Source organism: Vicugna pacos, chromosome 3 (assembly GCF_048564905.1).
Source record: "Vicugna pacos chromosome 3, VicPac4, whole genome shotgun sequence".
Classification (NCBI taxonomy): Eukaryota; Metazoa; Chordata; class Mammalia; order Artiodactyla; family Camelidae; genus Vicugna; species Vicugna pacos.
In genome coordinates this window covers 57,205,063-57,224,759 of record NC_132989.1, presented here as the reverse complement: position 1 = coordinate 57,224,759, position 19,697 = coordinate 57,205,063, and the positions used below count along the sequence as shown (strand labels likewise).

Here is a 19,697-nt window from a genome sequence, read left to right as displayed (position 1 = left end):
AAAAATCAAGTATAATAAAAACACTTTCATTGAAAATCCCTTTAATTACCTATAAAATACAGTAGAACTGAATGCTTATAATGTAAATATACATCAGATGTGACACAATTGTTCTTTCTAAAATACGCCTCTGGTGATTAAAGTGATTTAGCAACTAGAATTCTAAACTTCAACTAAGCATATGTAATAACTGGCTGAAAAATACCACTGATACCCAAAATAACTGAAAGCAAAGACTCATATTTGTACACCCATGTGCACAGCAGCACTATTCACAATAGCCAAAAGGCGGGAAGCTGGTGAAGTTTCCATAGACAGATGAATGGTGTGATGGCTAATTTTACGTGTCAACTTGACTGGGTACCCAGATATCTGGTTAAACATTAATCTGTGTGTGTCTGTGAAGGTGTTTCTGGGTAAGATTAAAATTTGAAACTGTAGACCAAGTAAAGCATATTGCCCCCCAACCCCCAATATGGATGAACCTCATCCAATTCACCAAAGACCTGAACAGAACAAAAAGGGTGAGTAAATAGAATTGCCACTCTCTGTACGACTCTCTTCAAGGTAGGACATCAGTCTTTTCCTGCCTTCACAGCACAGGCTCTTAGGATTTTGGAGCAAAGCCTTGCTATCCAAGGCAGATAACTACTCTCCTCTTGAGAAATACCTCAGGGACTGCTACAGGGCCTTAGCAGAGACTGAACACTTAACCACAGGCTACAAACTGGGCTACAAAACTTAGCTTACCACCACGAATTGGGTGTTAACTGACCCACCAAGTCATAAATTTGGGTGTGTACAACAGTACTTTATCACCAAATGCAGGTGGTATGCATGTGATCAGGACTGAGCAGGCCCTGAGGACAAAAGCAAGTTACATGAAAAAGTGGCTCAAGTGGCTATGGTCTCTATTTCTGCTACATTGCCTTCTTCTATCCAACAGCATGTACCTAAGGCCTCATCAATTGACAGAAAAGAGAAAACCTGGGTCTAGTTTATGGATGGTTCTGCATGATATTTAGACAGCACCCAAAAGTGAACAGCTGAAGTGTTACAGTTCCCTTTTAGGACACCCCTAAATGACAGCGGTGAGGGGAAATCCTCCCAGTGGACAGTAACGAGAGCAGTGAACTTGGCAGTTCAGTTTCCTTGGAAAGAGATATGGATATAATGATTCATGGGCTGTGGCCAGTGATTTGGCTGGATAGTCAGGGATTTGGAAGGAACACGACTGGAAAACTGGTGACTAGGAAATCTGGAGAAGAGGTATGTGGATAGACCTTTCTAAATGGGTGAAATATGTGGAAGGATATTTGTGTCCCAAGTAAATGCTCACTAAAAGGTAACCTCGACAGAGAAAGATTTTTAAGGATCAAGTGCATAGGATGGTCCATTCTGTGGACACCAGTCAGCCTCTTTCCCCAGTCAGCCCTTTCATCACTCAGTGAGCTCAAGAACAAAGTGGCCATGGTGACAGGGATGGAGGTTATACATGGGCTCAGAGATATGAACTTTCAGTCACGAAAGCCAACTTGGCTACACAGCCACAGTTGAACGTCCAATCTGCCAGTAGCAAAGACCAACACTTAGTCCCCAATATGGCACAATTCTCTGGGGTGATCAGCCAGGTACATGATGGCAGGTTGATTACACTAGATCCCTTCCATCATCAAAAAGGCAGTGTTTTGTTCTTACTGGAATAGATACTTTATCTAGATATAGATTTGCCTGCCGTATACTGAATGCTTCTGCCAAATCTACTATCTACAGACTTACAGAATGCCTTATCTGTCATCGTGGAACTCCACATAGCATTGTTTCTGATCAAGAAACACATCACAGCAAAGTAAGTGTGGCAATGGGGCCATGCTCCTGCAATTCACTGGTCTTACCACGTTCCCCATCATCTTGAGGCAGCCAGTTTAACAGAACAGTGGACTGGCCTTTGGATGACTCAGTTACAGTGCCAGCTGGGTGGCAGATCTTGCAGGGCTGGAACAAGATTTTCCAGAAGGCTGTATATACTCTGAATCAGTGTCCAATATATAGTGCTATTTCTCCCATAGCCATGATTCACAGGTCTAGAAATTAAGGGTTAAAAATGGGAGTGGCACCATTCACTGTCCATTTTCATTATTCTTTTTCAACACAGTTTTTCAACACAGTACTGAAAGTCCTAGCCAGTGCAAAAAATCAAAAGAGGAGATAAAAGGCACATAGATTGGAAAGGAAGAAATAAAAATGTTCAATTAGCAAATGGCATGATGGTTTACATAGAAAATCCCAAGGAATCTACCCCCAAAATCTCTTGGAACTAATAAGTAACTTTAGCAAAGTTAAAGAATATGACATCAACACACAAAACTTGACCGTATTTCCATGAACTATCAATAAACATGTAACAACTGAAATTAAAAACACACCACTTACAGTCACTCTGAAAATTATGACACAGATAAATCTAGTAAGAAATATGCAAGACTTACGTGATGAAAATTACAAAGTGTCAATGAAGGAAACAAAGATCTAAATAAATGAGAGACATTCCATGTTCATGAATCGGAAACCTCAATATAGTAAAGATGTCAATTCTCCTCACATTCATCTATAGGTTTAAATGTAATTTCTATCAAAATCTCAGTGCATTTTTTTTTGTAGATATAGACAACTTTACTTTAAAATTGGTATGGAAAGGCAAAGGACATAGAATAGCCAAACAATTCTGAATAAGAATGAAGTGAATAGAATCACTCTAGTCAATTTTAAGACTTATTTAGTTCAGTAATCAAGATAATATGGATTGTGGAGACACAGATACATGAAACAAAATAGAGAACCCCCAAAACATGCCCACCCAAATATGCCCAGTTCATTTTAGATAAAGGCGAAGACATAATTCAATGGTGGAAAGAGAGTCTTTTTCACAAATAGTGCTGGTGTAACTGGACATCAATAGGCAAAAAAAAAACCAAAAAACCCACCTTTGACGTAAATCTCATACCTTATATAAAAATTAACTCAAACTGCATCATTAGCTTAAATGTAAAATCTAAAAACTGTAAAACTTTTAGAAGAAAACACAAGAGAAGATCTTCATAAAGTAGGCCTAGGCAAAGAGTGCTTACACATGACACCAAAAGCACAATCCATCAAAGAAAAAACTGATACATAACACCATTTTAGGGATAATGTTTTGTTCAGTTTGTCAATTTGTTATAAAATACACTTTGCTATTCATGTGCCATTTTACCTTCTAATATTTTCAATTTGACTCCTTCACTAATCATTATTACAAGCTCATGTGTGCTAAGCATTCTTATTCCTATTGTACCAATGAAGAAAAAAATTCAAAGACAGTAAGCAATTTGTTCATGGCAACTGGGAAAATCTGAGTTTGAATCCAGATAGTTGTATCCATACTCTTTTAACGCCACTGTACTACCTTTAAAATCCAGAAAATCCATCTGAACTCTTATATACTGCTTGTGGAAGTGTAAATTGGAAACACAACTCGAGAAATCAAATTTTCACATTATCAAGTAAGGTTGAAGATGCACAAAAGCTATCTAGGTGGAAACCCAACAAAAACTATCTAGATGGAAACTCACAAACATTCCTTGTCCTCATTTCTAAATTAACCATTATTCTGAGTGTGCTGTTTATTCCCAGCAGCATACATACATGCAGTAAAACTTTCTATAGAGCTGTCTATAACTGTCTCAAATTCCTCTCTTCCCATTCTCTACTGAAGTTCTCCAACAAGGCTTTCATTTCCATCAGCTCACTAAATCAGCTCTTTGTGAAGATCACCAATAACCTCCATACTTTCAAATCCAAAAGTAAATTCTCAGTCCTCATCTGATCTGATTCACAATCATGACTAAATTAATTACTCCCATTTTCTTCACTAGGTGTTCAAGATCTCCCTCTTGCTCCTAGTTCTTAGCCTATCTTACTAGAAATTCATTTTCAGCCTCTAATACTGGTTCTTTCTCATCTTCCTGACTCAAAGGTCGAGATGCACCAGGGTGCAATCTTCAGTCCTTTTCTCTCTTCTGGCTGTAGTGACATCCCTGGCGATCCCAATGAGAACCCTAACTTTAAATACTAGCTCTATGCTAACAATTCCCAAAACTTTTATCTCTAATGCTAATGCTCTCCCGAACTCCACTCTCAACTTCTCCAGCTTGATGTTGAAATAGAATTTCAGTTTAATGTTTAATATGTCTAAAACCTAACTCTTGCTTTCCACTACCACCACCACAGCCTGCTTTTCACAGTTTTCTTAATCTAAGTGACAGCACCTATCTTAGAGCTATTTAGGCCAAGGACCTTCATAGCTATCTTAGTTTCTTCTCTAACATCTCATGTCTAATTCGACAGCAAATCATGTCACCTCCACCTTCAAAATATAAAAGTCTGTCCATTCTTCTTCATCCTCTCTGCTACCACCCTAATCCAGGACATCATCACCTCTCACATTTGTGGGGAGAAAGCAATGTTATTAGCCATTTTCCAGTTCTGGAGGTAAGGGTAAGGTACACTCTCCCTTCATCAAGTCTAGAAGTAGGGACAATGTGAGACAAATTTATCTAAGAAACCGTCTGCTTTACCCTACATGTGCTTTAGGCTTTCATGAAAAGGGATAAAAGAAGGTAGGAGGAGAGATTCTTTAAGTATTTTTATTTTCCAGCCTGGCACAGCAAGGTAGGACAGCAGCTACGGATGCAGAGAAATGGCTATAGCCAAGACAGTCTGGTACATATTCAGCTGGGACATCTCCTACAAAGCATCTTGAAAACTAGATAGGCTCTACAATGAATCAAGTAAAAGAGACTCTTATTGTCTGGCAGAGCTGGCATCTCAACATTCGGAAAATCCTTAAGGTTTTTGTTTTCCACCATCAAATAAAGAAATTGTGAGACCTTGAACAAGTTATTTAGATGACCTGATCTTGGGCAAGTCACTAGATAGATTGAAATATATGATAATGAAAAAACCTTATAGCTCAACAATGGAAACTTCTTTTACGAGTAAAATTATTTTAGATAACAGATTTTTTTAAGTCTAGAGCTCCCAAATTCCCAAAGAATGTCTAAGGCAGATTCCTTCTTATGGAGGGCTTCTCATAAAATATCCCTAGTGCCAACACCACAAACACAGAATACAGGATTAGGCAGGTTATTATCCTAACCTAGTACGACATTTCAAACAACAAAAATATGGTAAGGGTTACACTAGTCTTGACTCAAAACACCTCTAGTGTTAGTTTTACCATTACATACATGACCTTGAATTAGAAAAGCATTAAGAATTCTTAAAGCTGTAAACTTACATGATTCTATGATTTATTTACTAAGTATATACTACATCTCAAGGTACTGAGGTAACTGCTGTGAGGGATACAAATAATTACAAATAGATTAAGTACTGATATTCTTATTTTAGAATTGAAATGAATGTAAGGTCACCTAAATATTCCTGTATCTTCATCAGGCATAATGAAAATATCCTGAAAAAGCAAATTAAGTATGTACCTTTCAGTGCTGTTGTCTTTTCTTTTTCATCTGGACCTCCCTGCTGGATTTGTGCCATGCTTATCCAAATTGTCAACAAAATTAAAGAGCTCAAGGAAATAGACATCAATCTTCAGAAGACAGTCTAGAATGAATGAAAGCAATAAATTAAGCTCTACTCAATCCTACCTACTCCATGAGAACTTCCTAGATCCTCCCAGTTAGGATTAATCTCTCTATCCTGATTTCTCACTGTACTTTGTTGATGCCCATACCACAGTACTCATTGTTGCCTGCCTTGCATTTTACTTATTTATGTATTTGCTTGAGTCAGCTAACAAATTACAAGCCTCAGGATAGAGGTATCAAATTTTTGTCATCTTGATATCTCTCCTACCACCAAACACAATGCCTTCTACATTCAGAAACCTAATGCTGCTGAATTGAATTAGCTAAACTTACTATTTAGGTTTAGTTCTTTAACGTCTAATTAGAAAAAAAAAAAAACTTATCTCCAGGTAGTTCCAAAAACTTAAAATTTCTTTTAAAATCAACTGTAAACTGCCATTTACAAGGTCAGAATGTTTTCCTCCTGGACATGCAGACAGGCAGAGGAAAAATACACAAAGTAGCCATAAATTACCTCTAGCATAATTCAAAATACAACTTTAAGGGAAAAAAATAGCCCTTTTAATAAACAAGGAACTATGTCAAATTCAATGTATGGAAGCCATACTCTATAAATGGCACTCCAGTAAGCAATCATAATATAAAATTACGATTTATTAAAATCTAATTCTGCTCTGCCTTGGCCAAAGAGAAGCCATTTGAACTATACAGATGGTTTCTCCCAGGGTGCCTACAAACAGGAAAAAAAAAAATAAAAAACCACTATTCTTAAAGCTTAAAAGAAAACATGTAACACTGATAATAGCAAAAATTAAACTAAATTAAAATGAACTAGTCAATCCATACTTGTTAATGAAATTGTATAAAAATTGCAATAAAACAAGATTGAATATTCCTCTGATTGATTCACTTATTACCCAAAAAGCAAACTGGAGTTTCCACTCAGAGGTGTATTTTACAATTATCTTTAAAAACCGAAGCATTTTTGTAATCAGCAGAGTAGAGCAGAAAATACTTAAAGATAATAATAATATTGAAAATAATATTCTTAAACTATGAATGTTCCAAGGGTCATACAGCAATGCTGCCCTTTTCTCAATTCTAACTGTAGGTGGGACAGTGTAAGAGGAAGGGCCCTCTAGCTCTACCACTAACTGGCCACGTGCCCTTGAGAAATTACTTAACTTCTCTATGCCCCATTTTCCACATCTGTAAAATGGAAATATAATAATGCTTCCCTCATAGTATCACAGTGAAGTTAAATGTAAAACATTTAGCATAGTGGCTAATGCATAATTAAGTGCCCAACATGTGTTGGCTTGTATTATTTAACTGTTGCAAATGTATCCTAGCTTCACCACTTAATAATAGCTCTGTGGCCACGAACAAGTCACTTAATATTCAAAATCTTCAGTTTCCTCATTTATAAAATATAGCTCATATAATAGTGGTTGAGAATTAATATTATAGAAGGTATATATAGTCATTAGTCAATAGTCATTGCTATTACTGACCAGTATTATTGCTTCTCAATGATGTGAGGTTTCCTTACTAGACTATGAGACTATTTCTGACTGGTAAAGCATTTTCTATTAGCATGGAAGTAGTTGTTATTTTTCTTCTGTGAGTAGGTAACTCAAATCTCTACATGGATGAAATATCTCCATATTCCTTCAAGAAACCTTTTTTAGTCTATAGGGTAGGCAGTGTGCAATGGTGAATAAAACATGGTCACAGCCCAGGTGGGGCTTACTCTCTGGTGACCAAATCAAACTGTCACACTACCACAAATAAAATACCTAAGACCCAGACTGACCATTAGAATGTTATTATAAAAAAGCAATATTCCTAAGGGCTCTCTATTTACATTCAGGAATCAGTTTAATCTGTAAAGTCCCGCAAGTACGCACACAAGTTTCATCAGCAACTCCTTATTATCTACCATCCTGTAGCAGAAACGAAATAGAAATGTTCATAATGAGAGATTCCAGACAGTGCTCTTCACTAACAATTCAAAAACTAAATTAACTATTTACAGGCGATTTCTTGCATTTTTTTACCCTATTCCTCTGCCAATCCAGTATGCTAAATATGAACTGTTAGGTTGTTTTTCATTGGTCTCAAATTGCCTAATTTCTAAATAGAATAATTTATACAGTTACTTCATTGTGATTGTTTCAATGACGGCAAAATTATAAAATATTTTTGATGTTAGAGTCATTTTCAATATTCACATTTTAAAACTCTGGGTATCCAACGTACAGCATGGTGACTGTAGTTAACAATGCTGTGTTGTATACTTGAAAGTTGCTGGGAGAGTAGATCTTAAAAGTTCTCACCAAAAAAAAAAAAAAGGTAATAATTATGTGAGGTGATGGACGTGTTAACTAACCATATTGTGGTAATCGTTTTACGATACATACATAAATCAAATCATCATATCACATGCTTACATTTACTTGTTACATGTCAATTATATCTCAGTGAAGCTTGAAAAAAAAAGTCCTAACTACTCTGAAATGTTTAATAACACATTCTGCTGTTAGACTTTGATCTCCATGAGGACAAGAATCAGGTCTGTTACTAGTATAATGTCTGGTACATTTGAAGCTCAATGAATTTTGTCAGATTTACAAATAAATGAATAAAAGATAGAGGGGGAAAAAAGGCAATTCACATATTAAAGAATCACTTTCAACACTCCCAAGATTACATATCAATTAATAATCATTATTCTTATTTTATATGAGACAACCTATAAATACACATCACAATTCACTGAAGGATCCTACACAAGTTAGGAGACTACTAATTACTATCGTTGACCCTAAACCTTATAGCAGCAGATGCAAAGCAGGTAGGCATGAAGCAAAAGCAATTTGTCTACTGCTTTCTTATTCACTGTTAGATTTTTACCCTCTAGAGTTATTTTCCTTGGCTGTGGCACAGCTGGTGAAACTAAATCAGGAATATTATAAATTCTCAATTTAGTTTTCCTAATAAAAATTCAGAGTTATAACCTGCATGACCACAGATAAACATGACTGAAAATGCAGCCAGCAAGCCGTTTTATACATTTGATATAATATTAATACGTGCACTCGACATAGTTTATTTAGTATTATCTGATGGAAGTTAGGTTATAGGGAATAAAGTGGTGGAAGGATTTTACTGATGTGAATTGGGACACAGTTGACATGCTGTATACTTCATGATAACCACTGCTGTTTAAATATGGTTTCCTAGAAATGGTTACAGTATAAACTAGATGCGAAACATCTCAGTTTGCGATTTCATTCTGTGAACTACACAAAGCAATTATCATATCTCCTTCCCTTCTATGATTCCAACAGAGAATCCACAATGTATAAATAAAGCTATAAATAACTTGTCATGTGTAATCTTTATCCAGTCAGTATTTCAAAACATCAAACAGTAGAATATTTCTTATTTTCCCTGCTTGCTCGAAATACAGCATGAGCACTTGTAAATGTACACAAAGATACATAGAAGCCTCAGTTTCCTGTGTTTTGAGGCAGGTATTAAATTGGACCTAGACATAGATGACTTCGCAACAGAAGGCCTTTCTACCTCACATTCTGAGTGCAATGATGAGAAAGTACAAAATATATCACAGGACGAGTAAAATTGAGTTAATACCCTGGGACACTTGGAACTAGCTGGTTTGGTCTCAAATCAATGCTAAGCCAAGCTCTGGAAATTCAAATCATGAGAGCCTACCCGCAATTAAAAACATAGCAAGTAAATGGGTACCAGAGATTTCTGAGGAACCAAAGACCTACCCAAAATATAGTTAAAATAGGCATGTTACTCAGAAGTTGCTCATCCACAAAGGTCAGTTAATAATAGTCCTGGACAGCTTATAGTTCTTAGGCAACAGTGTGAAAATGTATGCTCTGGAGAGTGAGAGTATGAGAGAGAGAGAGATTGTGTGTGTCTGTGTGCGTGTGTGTGTGTGTGTGTGAGAGAGAGAGAGAGACAGAGACAGAGACAGAGACAGAGAGAGATAGAGAGAGAGACAGACAGACAGACATATGGGCAATGGGGAAGAGGCTAGAGAATAAAGGCATCAGACTGGAGCAGACGTGGAAGAAAAAGCCCAGGGTAATATGCATTCTTAGTTCACAGAAAACAGAGGCTTCAAGGTTTAGTTCAAAGTGGAAATACCTGGTTTGAATCCAAGCACATCTAAAATAATTCCTTGGCTTCTCAAGAAATGTGATGAGGTTTGGGATGAGAAATCCAGGTTTTTAACCTTGATTCCACCACCTAGTAACTAAGTGATCTCGAGAAGGGTACAACTACTAGTTATTGGGAATAACACAGAAAATAAAAGCACTTCACGTTACAGGGTAATTATGAAGATTATATGAAAATGCAGACAAAGACATTTTACGAACTATAAATTCCTTTATAAATATCAGTAACCCACATAATATCAGAAATCATTTGGGTCTAATTACTATGTGCTGAAACTCCAAAACGGATATCCTTATCAATTCAGCTTATAGGAATGAGAAACTTTCAATGTGCATCATTTGGATGAATCCTAAAAATAAACAATAAAGCCTGACAATAAACACTTGTTGAGTTGACTTGGGTTTCCAAGGCTGCATAGATATAATCATAATGGAATTTTAATTAATTTTTATATAATTTGTTTTTCCAATCTTATTAAAACATGTATCTGGAAAAGTTCAAGTTTGTGAGTTCCACCTTCATTTAGATTAAAGCTGTGTCCAAAGAAGAACACTATTCTCCCTAAATGTGCATGTTATTCACAAAGTCACCAAGTCCTTTCACACCCATTATCTTATTTGGTCATTGCCACAACTGGCATGGGTAGGCAGAGTTGACATATCTGCACGTTACAGACACGAGGCAACCTGGATTTTGAGAAGCTAAGTAACCTGGCTAGGGCAATCCAGGCAGTAAGGAGTGGTTGGGATTCTTCTGATTCCTAGTTATGGCTCCTTCTACTGTATCATGCTGGTAGAGTCAAACGACTCAACTCCAACTAGTAAAACCATTCCAGTTTCTTTATCTACAGAACGTTCTCACTCTTCTGTACTAATTTATACAGAAAGTATTACAATTTGGAGCTTGGGCAAACTGGAGGAAGTTAATTACATATATAAAGACAAAAGCTGTCCACCAAAATTGTCTCAATCTATTTGGCTTGCTATTCAGAGTTAAGATGGATAAAAATTTCTCCTCATCACAATGGAATATTCCTCAGCCATAAAAAAGAATGAAATATTGCCATTTGCAGCAACATGGATGGACCTAGAGAATATTATACTTAGTAAATTAAGTCAAACAGAGAAAGACAGATATTATATGGTATCATTCATATGTGGAATCTAAAAAATAAAACCAATGACTCTATATACAAAACAGAAACAAACTCACAGACATAGAAAACATACTTATGGTTATCAAAGGGGAAAAGGAAGTAGGGATAAATTAGGAATATAGGATCAACAGATAGAACTACTATATGCAAAATAGACAAGCAACAAGGATTTATGGTATAGCACTGGAAACTATATTCAATATCTTGTAACGACCCATAGTGGAAAATAATCTGAACTACACACACACACACACAAAATTGAATCACTTTGCTGTACAACCAAGACTAACACAGTATTGTAAATCAGCTATACTTCAATAAAAAAATAGAAAGCAATAAATCAATAAAAAATATGTAATTCTTAAACTGGAAACAAACTGAAACAAATAAACTATTTGTCAAGCTGTTGCACATCTATTTAAAAAAAAAATCATTCCCCATCATTCCTCACAGTCCTTTAGCAAATTAAGCATCTGAAAGAAGGAGTCAAAAGTTAAGGTCTATCAAATACAAAGACTTTAGAAGAAACTAATATTGCAGTATTGTGTCTTTATAACAGTTTCCAAAATTGATAGACATCTGGTTAGGTTTCACGATGCTTTTTGGTTACCAAAAAGACAGAAACTCAACAAGGCTACAAAGAAAAATTTAGAATATCTGCAAGACAATGCTAAAACAGAATCAAAGAAATTAAAAATGGCTAAGACAATTCTTAAGATAATTCTCAATTTTGAAGCCCCTCAAGAGAAAAAATAATTTAGCCTTTTATGAAGTTTTCACAATATGGAGCAGAAATAGCAGAGCTATAGTAGAGAACAAAACAATTCTCAAAAAGGAGATATGCTCATAATTTTAGAAAAACAGAAAATGTCAAACAAACAGTAGCCTCTTTGATATAGGTCAAACTAAAATGTCATACAAGCTACTTAAGAGGCTTTAATTCTATGGTAAACATAAATACTAAAATGCAACTAATATTATGAATGTACATAACTCCAGTCCAAAGTACCCAAACAGAAACTATCTTCATAAGATTTAAAAATAGCCAATACCATGAAATAGAAGTAATAACATATCTGCAAAGCTTGAATCATATTTTCTCATTCCATAAACACTCTTACTAGCATCTCTGCTCACTTTGTGAGCTCAAGGTTCAACCAAAATTTTAAAATACAATATGCACATGGTAGACACTAAGGGGAATCCTCCAGATGCCCCTTCAAGGGAACTTGCTGCTCAGCAGTAGGGAGTACAATCAGCAAGCAGCCTGCAGCCATTCACCACTTCCGAGTTGGCCTCAGATGCAAAGTGTTGCCTCAATCAAGGTCACACCTTTCCCAGGTTGACCCCCAGGAGCTGACACGGCCAAGCGGGAAAATAAAGGCCCAGCCATTGCAGCCTGATGCAAGACAGCCCTGACAGCCAGTATTTGTTCCAGAGCTCACCACCAGGCTGGCTGAGGTTTTGTCCAGTCTGCATTTAGTTCAGCTTCTCCCTCTGACTAATCCTGTTGTCCTTGTTTTCACAAGTGCTGATCTCTAACAAACATCTTGCACTCCAAATTTTGTCTCAGCAGGTACTTCTGAAAAATCCAAGTGCAAGTTAAACCAAAAAAAAATTTCTAATGTTGAGAAAAGATGTATCCAGCATATAAAAAGAACTCTGGCAACTCAACAATAAAAAGACAAATAACCTAATTTTAAAAATGGACATGGGACATGAATATACATTTCTCCAAAGAAGATATGCAAATGACCGAAAAGCACAAAACAGACATGCTCAGCATCATTAGTCGTTCATAAAATGCAAATCAAAACCACAATAGGGAAGGAAGAGTATAGCTCAGTGGTAGAGTACATGTTTAGCATGCACGAAGTCCTAGGTTCAATCCCCAGGACCTCCCTTAAATAAATAAATAAACCTAATAACCCCCCTCCAAAATAAATAAAAACAAAAAAATAAAAATAAAAAAGAAAAACCACAATAAGACACCACTTCACACCCTATAGCATAGCTTCAATCAATAAGAAAGAGAATAACAAGTGTTGGTGAAAATGTGGAGAAATTGGAACCCTCATACATTGTTACTCGGTATGAAAACTGGTGCAGCCACTTGTGAAATAGATTGGCATTTTTTCAAAATGTGAAACACAGATCTACCATATGACCCAGCAATTCCACTTCCAGCCACGTACCTAATGAAATGAAAACACATGTCCATACCACCACTTATACATAAATGTTCACAGAAACATTATTCATAATTGTCAGAAAGTAGAAACAACTTTAGTGTCTATCAAGTGATGACTGGATAAACAAAATGTCATATATACCCATACAACAGAGTATTATTCACAAATAAAAAAGGAATGAAGTACTGATATATACTACAGCATAAACAACATTGAGAACACTACATTAAGTGAAAGAAAGATCACATACTGTATGATTCCATTTATATGAAATGCCCAGAATAGGCAAATACACAGAAACAGAAAGTAGATTAATGAATGGTCTTGGGGAGCTGGGGTTGGGGAGAGAATGAAGAGTGACAGCTAATAGGTACTTGGTTTCTTTTTGAGGAGATGATCCCTATAGCCCAAAAGAGATATGTTTGCATTGGAGCAGTGTTCCCCACTGTGTTTTAAGTGGCTCCCTCTCTCTCCCATCTCTTCTCTATAGCTCCCATGCCAAAGGGCAGGCATAGTCTCAAAAGTGAGGAGGCTTGACCATCTCACTCCTCTCTTTTCCTTCTATGAAAAAGAATTGGTAGGTGGACTTCAGAAAGACTCATTAAAACCCCAATTTTACCCAATTTCTATTAAGGACTGAAATTTGGTAATAATTGCTTTATTATTACTATTATTATTATTTTGATTATTGTTGCAACTGATCCCACACATTATACTAACTTACTTCAAAGTTGAAAATCTACCATTTGTTATAGGGAAAAAAAAAAGAGAAGGAAAATCTTGAGCACATAATCAAGCAATTTACTCTTAAGCCCAGTAAGCTATACTAATAACACCAGCAATAAAGTTTAATGGCAAAGTTAGGCTTTGCAGAGACCAGTTGTACTGCAAATAGGCATTTAAGTACCACTCATATCCAATGTCTACTGACAGTGGACTCCTTATTGTTTACTTAAGGGGAAAATATCTGTGAAGCCTGACTTTACCTAAATGTGTTAACAACTGGGAATGTTATCATTTAAGTGTTTTAAGAATGAATGATCTTTTTTGGGGGGGGCCTCTAGAATTTCCCAATTCTTTATGAAGTAATAGTACTTTCTAGAATTTCATGTTTGTACCATATTTCAATAATGCCCACATCCTGGTACCAACAGGTGATGAACTTATTAGAGAAAGATTTTTGGGAGGTTCTCTATTTCTATGATACTACAAATATCTGATCTTAAAAAAAGAGAATTAGAAATGTGAAATTTCACCTTTTTAAACTACCACATTAGTTTCAGTGGTTATTTACTTTATTCAGAAAACAATAGACACAATTCATACCCTGATTAAATTAACAAAGGATTTGAGGCAACAAAATCCTCTTATCTGAAAAACAAGGAGCTTTGAACCCTCTTGGCTTTTACAAAATATTTTTCCCCACAAGAAACAACCATCACTTAGCCACACAATTAATTGCAGCCACTATTAATTGAGCCATAATATTAATTACACAATTAAAACTAACTCTGTGGCACTGAAGTTGTCAGTACAAGAACACTGTGTGGAATGTTAAGCCATTTATGTTATTAGACCAATGCTTAAACAGTATGCCAGATGGCTTTCATTAATATTGTCTACATAAGTACAAAGTGGTAAAATCCCTTCCTACGATCATGAGAATCAAGAATTTTACAACTAGATTTTATTTGCCATATTACAGTTAAGTTCCCCAGGAACCCTCTTGTTGAGAATAACTAAAGTTGGAAAGTACATTACAAAACATTACAGTCTCTACAAATGTTACTCACTAAATTAACATAAATGAAGAAACCATAGTAACTTGAAAATCTGCAGAAAAGTATTTGATAAAATTCAATACTCACTTTTGGAAGAGAAGCCACAGCAAATTACAAATAAAAAAAAAAAAGAACACCCTTAACATGATAGAGGGGTTCAAAAATTACAATAAAATTACTCTCCATAGTAAGTTATTAAAAATATAATCTTTAAAATAATGATGGGCATCCTTTCCTGCCAATTTACTATTACCACGTCTAGTCAAAAAATTTTGGAGGTTCTAATCAGTATGAGAAGATATTTAAAAAATTAACAAGTATAAAGACTGAAAATAAAAAAAGTTACCATTATTTGCAGATAACATAGTTATCTAAAACGACAATAAAATAAGAAGTATCAAGAAACAAGATCTTCAAAACTTAAAAAAATAAGAAATCTCTTATTAGAAATTAAAAGAGAATTTAGCAAGATGGCTAAAGCAATTTTTATATAAAAATAGTGTTTCATAAACACCAGCAACAATCAGTTATAAAGCATATTCGGTTTTTTTAGACATCATTTATAACAAAATATAGCAAAAAATAATTTACATAGTAAGAACAGATCTAACAAGGTGTGTTAAGCCTACGCACAGAAAATGATAAAATGTTACTGAAAGACATTAAGAAGACTGAGATACATGAAGAGATATACTATATTCATGGACAGAAAGACTCAATACTATGAAGATACCAAATTGATAAATCTCTAATTGATTTCTAATTTATAAGTGGATTCAACAAAACTCCACTCAAGCCCAACAGAGTTTTTTCACAAATCTTAAAAACGAATTCAAAAAATCACATGGAACAAGAATGGCCAAGAAAATAAAACACTTCTAAAAAAGAGGAATATGATAGGGAGGCTTGCCTTACCAGGTATAACAGTAATTAGGACAATATGTCATTAATAATAGAATAAACTCATTGACCATCAGAACTTCAAAAGTAGATTCACATAATATTGACACATCACCAGGGAAGGGATGGACTCATCAATAATTGGAACTGGTTAACTACACAGTAAAAAAATGAAATTAGATACTGCATTTCCACTGATATCAATTCTGAATAGATTAAAGGCATAAAAGTAAAAAGCAACACTTTAAATTTTGGGGGGAAAATATAGGAGACTACTGTTTTGATGTTGGGGCAGGAAATACAACTGTAATGAAATATTCTTTCACACTCACTACACTAGAAAATATTAAGAAGTGACAATACCCAAAGTTAAAAAGAATAGAGTATAATGGAGATTCTTACTCACATTGCTGGTTAAAGTATGTATTAATACAATCACGTTGAAAAAACTGGCATAAGATATCCAGGTTAAACATTCTTATAATCTTCAACCCAGTAATCTCACACCTTGGTCCAAGCATAAAAATGTTCAGGAAATGCTCATTATCATAAAAAAAAAGCCAGTTTATTCATTATCTATAGCTGCATGACAAATTACGTCAAAACGTAGTTGCCAAAACAAACATTGATAACCTGCAGTTTCTATGGATCAGAAATTTGGAAGCAGCTCAGCTGGGAGGTTTTGGCTCAGATTCATGAGGCTGTAATTAAGATACACTGGCAAGGTCTGTAACCATCTGAAAGTCTGACTGGGGCTAGAGATGGCTCACTCACACAGATAAATTACTGGTACTGATTGTTGCTAGAAGCCTCAGTACCTCCCCACATGGGCTTCTTCATAGGTCTGCCTGAGTAACACCATGCCATGGCTTCTGGCAGACAGATAGAGCCAGGCAAGCACGGACAAAGCTACAAAATTCTCACCATCACTTCCATGATATTCTTTTGGTACAAAGGACAACCCTATTCAATGTAGGAAAGGTCTACACAAAGGAATGACTATCAAGAAGCAAAGATCATTGAGGCCATCTTCAAATCTGGTCACCACAACTGGAAAAGGCTGTTTTCCAATTATAGGAGGGCAGATACACTGTAGTATATTAATAGAGACGAACAGTACATAGCAGTGAAAATGAACGAACCACCACTGCACTCAAAAACATGGATGAATGCTCCAATACCAAGTAAACAACCAAGAATCAGAAAACAACCAAGAATCAGAAAACATACAGTATAATGCCATTTACACAGAGCCCAAAAACAAACTAAACTAAACTAATTTATTAGTATTGAAATTTAGGTGATAAAACTACAAAAAAAAAATCAAGAGAAATTCAGAATAGTGGTTACCTCTGGGAAGGAGGGTAGGGCATGAAATGGGGAGAAATACATAGGTCAATGCAAATGCTGATCGTGCTTTGAGTCCTAGACTGAGTGGTGAATTTAAAGCTGTTCATTATATTATTATGGTCTATAACTCACATAAGCACTACATATAGGGCAGTCACTTTTGATTCTGTATATAATATATGTATAAGCACATACAAGCCCTGGTTGAACATTTTTTTCAGTTTATCAACAATTTATTCTAAAGTAAATGATAGAGAAAAACACTAAAAGAAAAGGAATATTATAACTAATTTTAGTAGTACTACCTTTCATAAATTGTTCTTTAGGGTATTTTTCTCTAAACATAATGTTGGGACTCCAATCCTGTCTATTTAGTCATACATTTGGGAGTCCTTCTGTTGAGTAAACCCAAGAAGCAGTTATAAGGAAAAAAGGATAAACAGATATTGAGCAAACTTCAGAGCAGTTATATATCAATAAAATATGATATTATTGAAACTCAATTGATTCCTTGCCTATTTTGAAATAGGAGTAATATTTTGAATAAAAATTGATTTTCTCAAAAGCTGTTACTCCAGCTATTGAAAAAAAAACTATAATTTTTAAAACCTGTATTAAAAATTAATAATATCCTAAAACTTCATAATAAAATATTTAAAAATACAACTATGAACATGAGCTATTACTTGTGTTTTTGTTCTCTGCTTGGTAACTGCCACTAGTAAGGATAACAAGTAAAATCTGCCTTTGACAATATACAAGCAATTAAAATTTTTAAATGCTGGCATAAGGGGCAGTTATAAGCAACTTGAACATAAAAGGTGAGGACTAAGAATTCATTTCAGAACAATCTGTCCCCTTGACTGCTAAAGGATAGGCTCGTGGAGTCACAATAGACTATTTTCCACACAGGATCATCTACCAATCTTTCAATATGACACATAAATGAGCTTTAATTCTGAGGGGAAAAAAAAATAGTAACCATCTTTGTTTTTCCAAAATAAGGAGAAAAAGGAAAATGCTGTAACAGCAGCCACTGGAGGGAGGACTTGATGTTGGAATGAGAATAAAACAAGCATAAAACATTTTATCTGGTGATTTGTCTGAAGATAACATTTTGTTAAACTCATTTCTATTTGTTTAAATGACAAATGCTGAAAATACTGCTTTTTCCGCATGAGAGTTAAACTTCCTTTCACTGAAAAACAGATGTTGATGCAACCATCCTTTATTGGTACACAAATTAGCAGCGAGAAAATTAGAACGATGCCTGGACTAACAAAGAATTAGCACCAATGCTTAGTCTAAATATATATTTAAGGGCCCATATTTGATTTTAAATAAGCCTACATTTTGTTCATTCAAAATATTATCTACAAAATTTTGCTTTGTGAGACCTCAGGCACTACTTAGTCCCTAAATAACCACCTGAGATCTGACTATTCATAAGTTGGCAGAGCTTCTGTCATCTTGTGGCATTGCTCTTCAAGTGGTTGATGGGTTTTGCTTTGCTTTTAATGAAAATATTCATATATTTTAATATTTGTTCATGTAAACCTGGTTTTACAAACACTCTTCCAAACACACACACATTACAAGGATCCCAAAGTAAGCTGCAAGCCTCCAGGGCTGGTCTTTTACAGACCGCTAAGTCTGGGGATATAATTTTTTAAGTTTACATAAAGATTCAGAACATAAAATCATAGAACTAGAAGGGCCCAGAAGTGGGCTCTTTCACAATTCCAGCCTACTTTGATAATGCTTACATACTAAACAAGAGACACCAGGTTTCTGTAAAGTCCTGAAATAATCCCAAACATAACATCCCTTCCCTTTTAAAATGATTTCTTACACATTCAATATTTTGTAGCTGACTTCTTAAACTCAAGAATCTTACTGTGATTTAATCAGTGAGACGGCAAAACTGTCAGTCAGTTCTGAATAAGAACCATTCAGAAGAAAAAAGCAAGGAATAAAGTGTAGCATAAACTCTGAGGAGCAAAGAAATTCATCTGACAAGATATTCAATTGAAGAAGGAACAATTAAACTAAGAAAATGGTTTTAAAAAATAAATCCATAACAACAAATATGGAAAGAGTATAATTCAGACACTTGTGCCAAAAGGAAAATTAAACAAAGCTATCAATTAAAATATGATATACCATATTACAGAAAAGATGTATTTCAAAAATACTATAAATTTATTTACATTTTAAATTTCTTTACAATGGAAACTCACTATTTCAGGACTTTTGTAGTATAGTTTTATTTTTTTTAATTTTATGAAGAACTAATCCTTCATTTATATTTTTAAATTTTTAGATCTACCAAATAGTCATGTCTTTACAAATGAATAGAAAATAGTAATTGGAAAAATGCTAAATATATTCACTTATCAAGAATAAATCAAAAACTAAAGTTTTGTAATTATGAAATGTAAAGGGATAG

General features: G+C 34.9%; 1 protein-coding gene across 5 annotated transcripts in view; it reads right to left on the bottom strand.

Annotated features, from left to right (window-relative positions):
• The window catches only part of ARB2A (ARB2 cotranscriptional regulator A), a 366,466-nt gene that overhangs the window by 332,388 nt on the left and 14,381 nt on the right, over positions 1-19,697 (bottom strand). For 3 of the 5 annotated variants that reach the window (XM_072958398.1, XM_072958401.1, XM_072958399.1), the window contains exon 2: positions 5,541-5,664. The exons of the other annotated variants lie outside the window; for them this stretch is intronic. In XM_072958398.1, coding sequence (XP_072814499.1) covers positions 5,541-5,646 — 106 coding nt within the window. In that variant the 5' untranslated portion in view covers positions 5,647-5,664. The remainder of the gene's footprint in view (positions 1-5,540; positions 5,665-19,697) is intronic. 5 annotated transcript variants of the gene reach the window in all.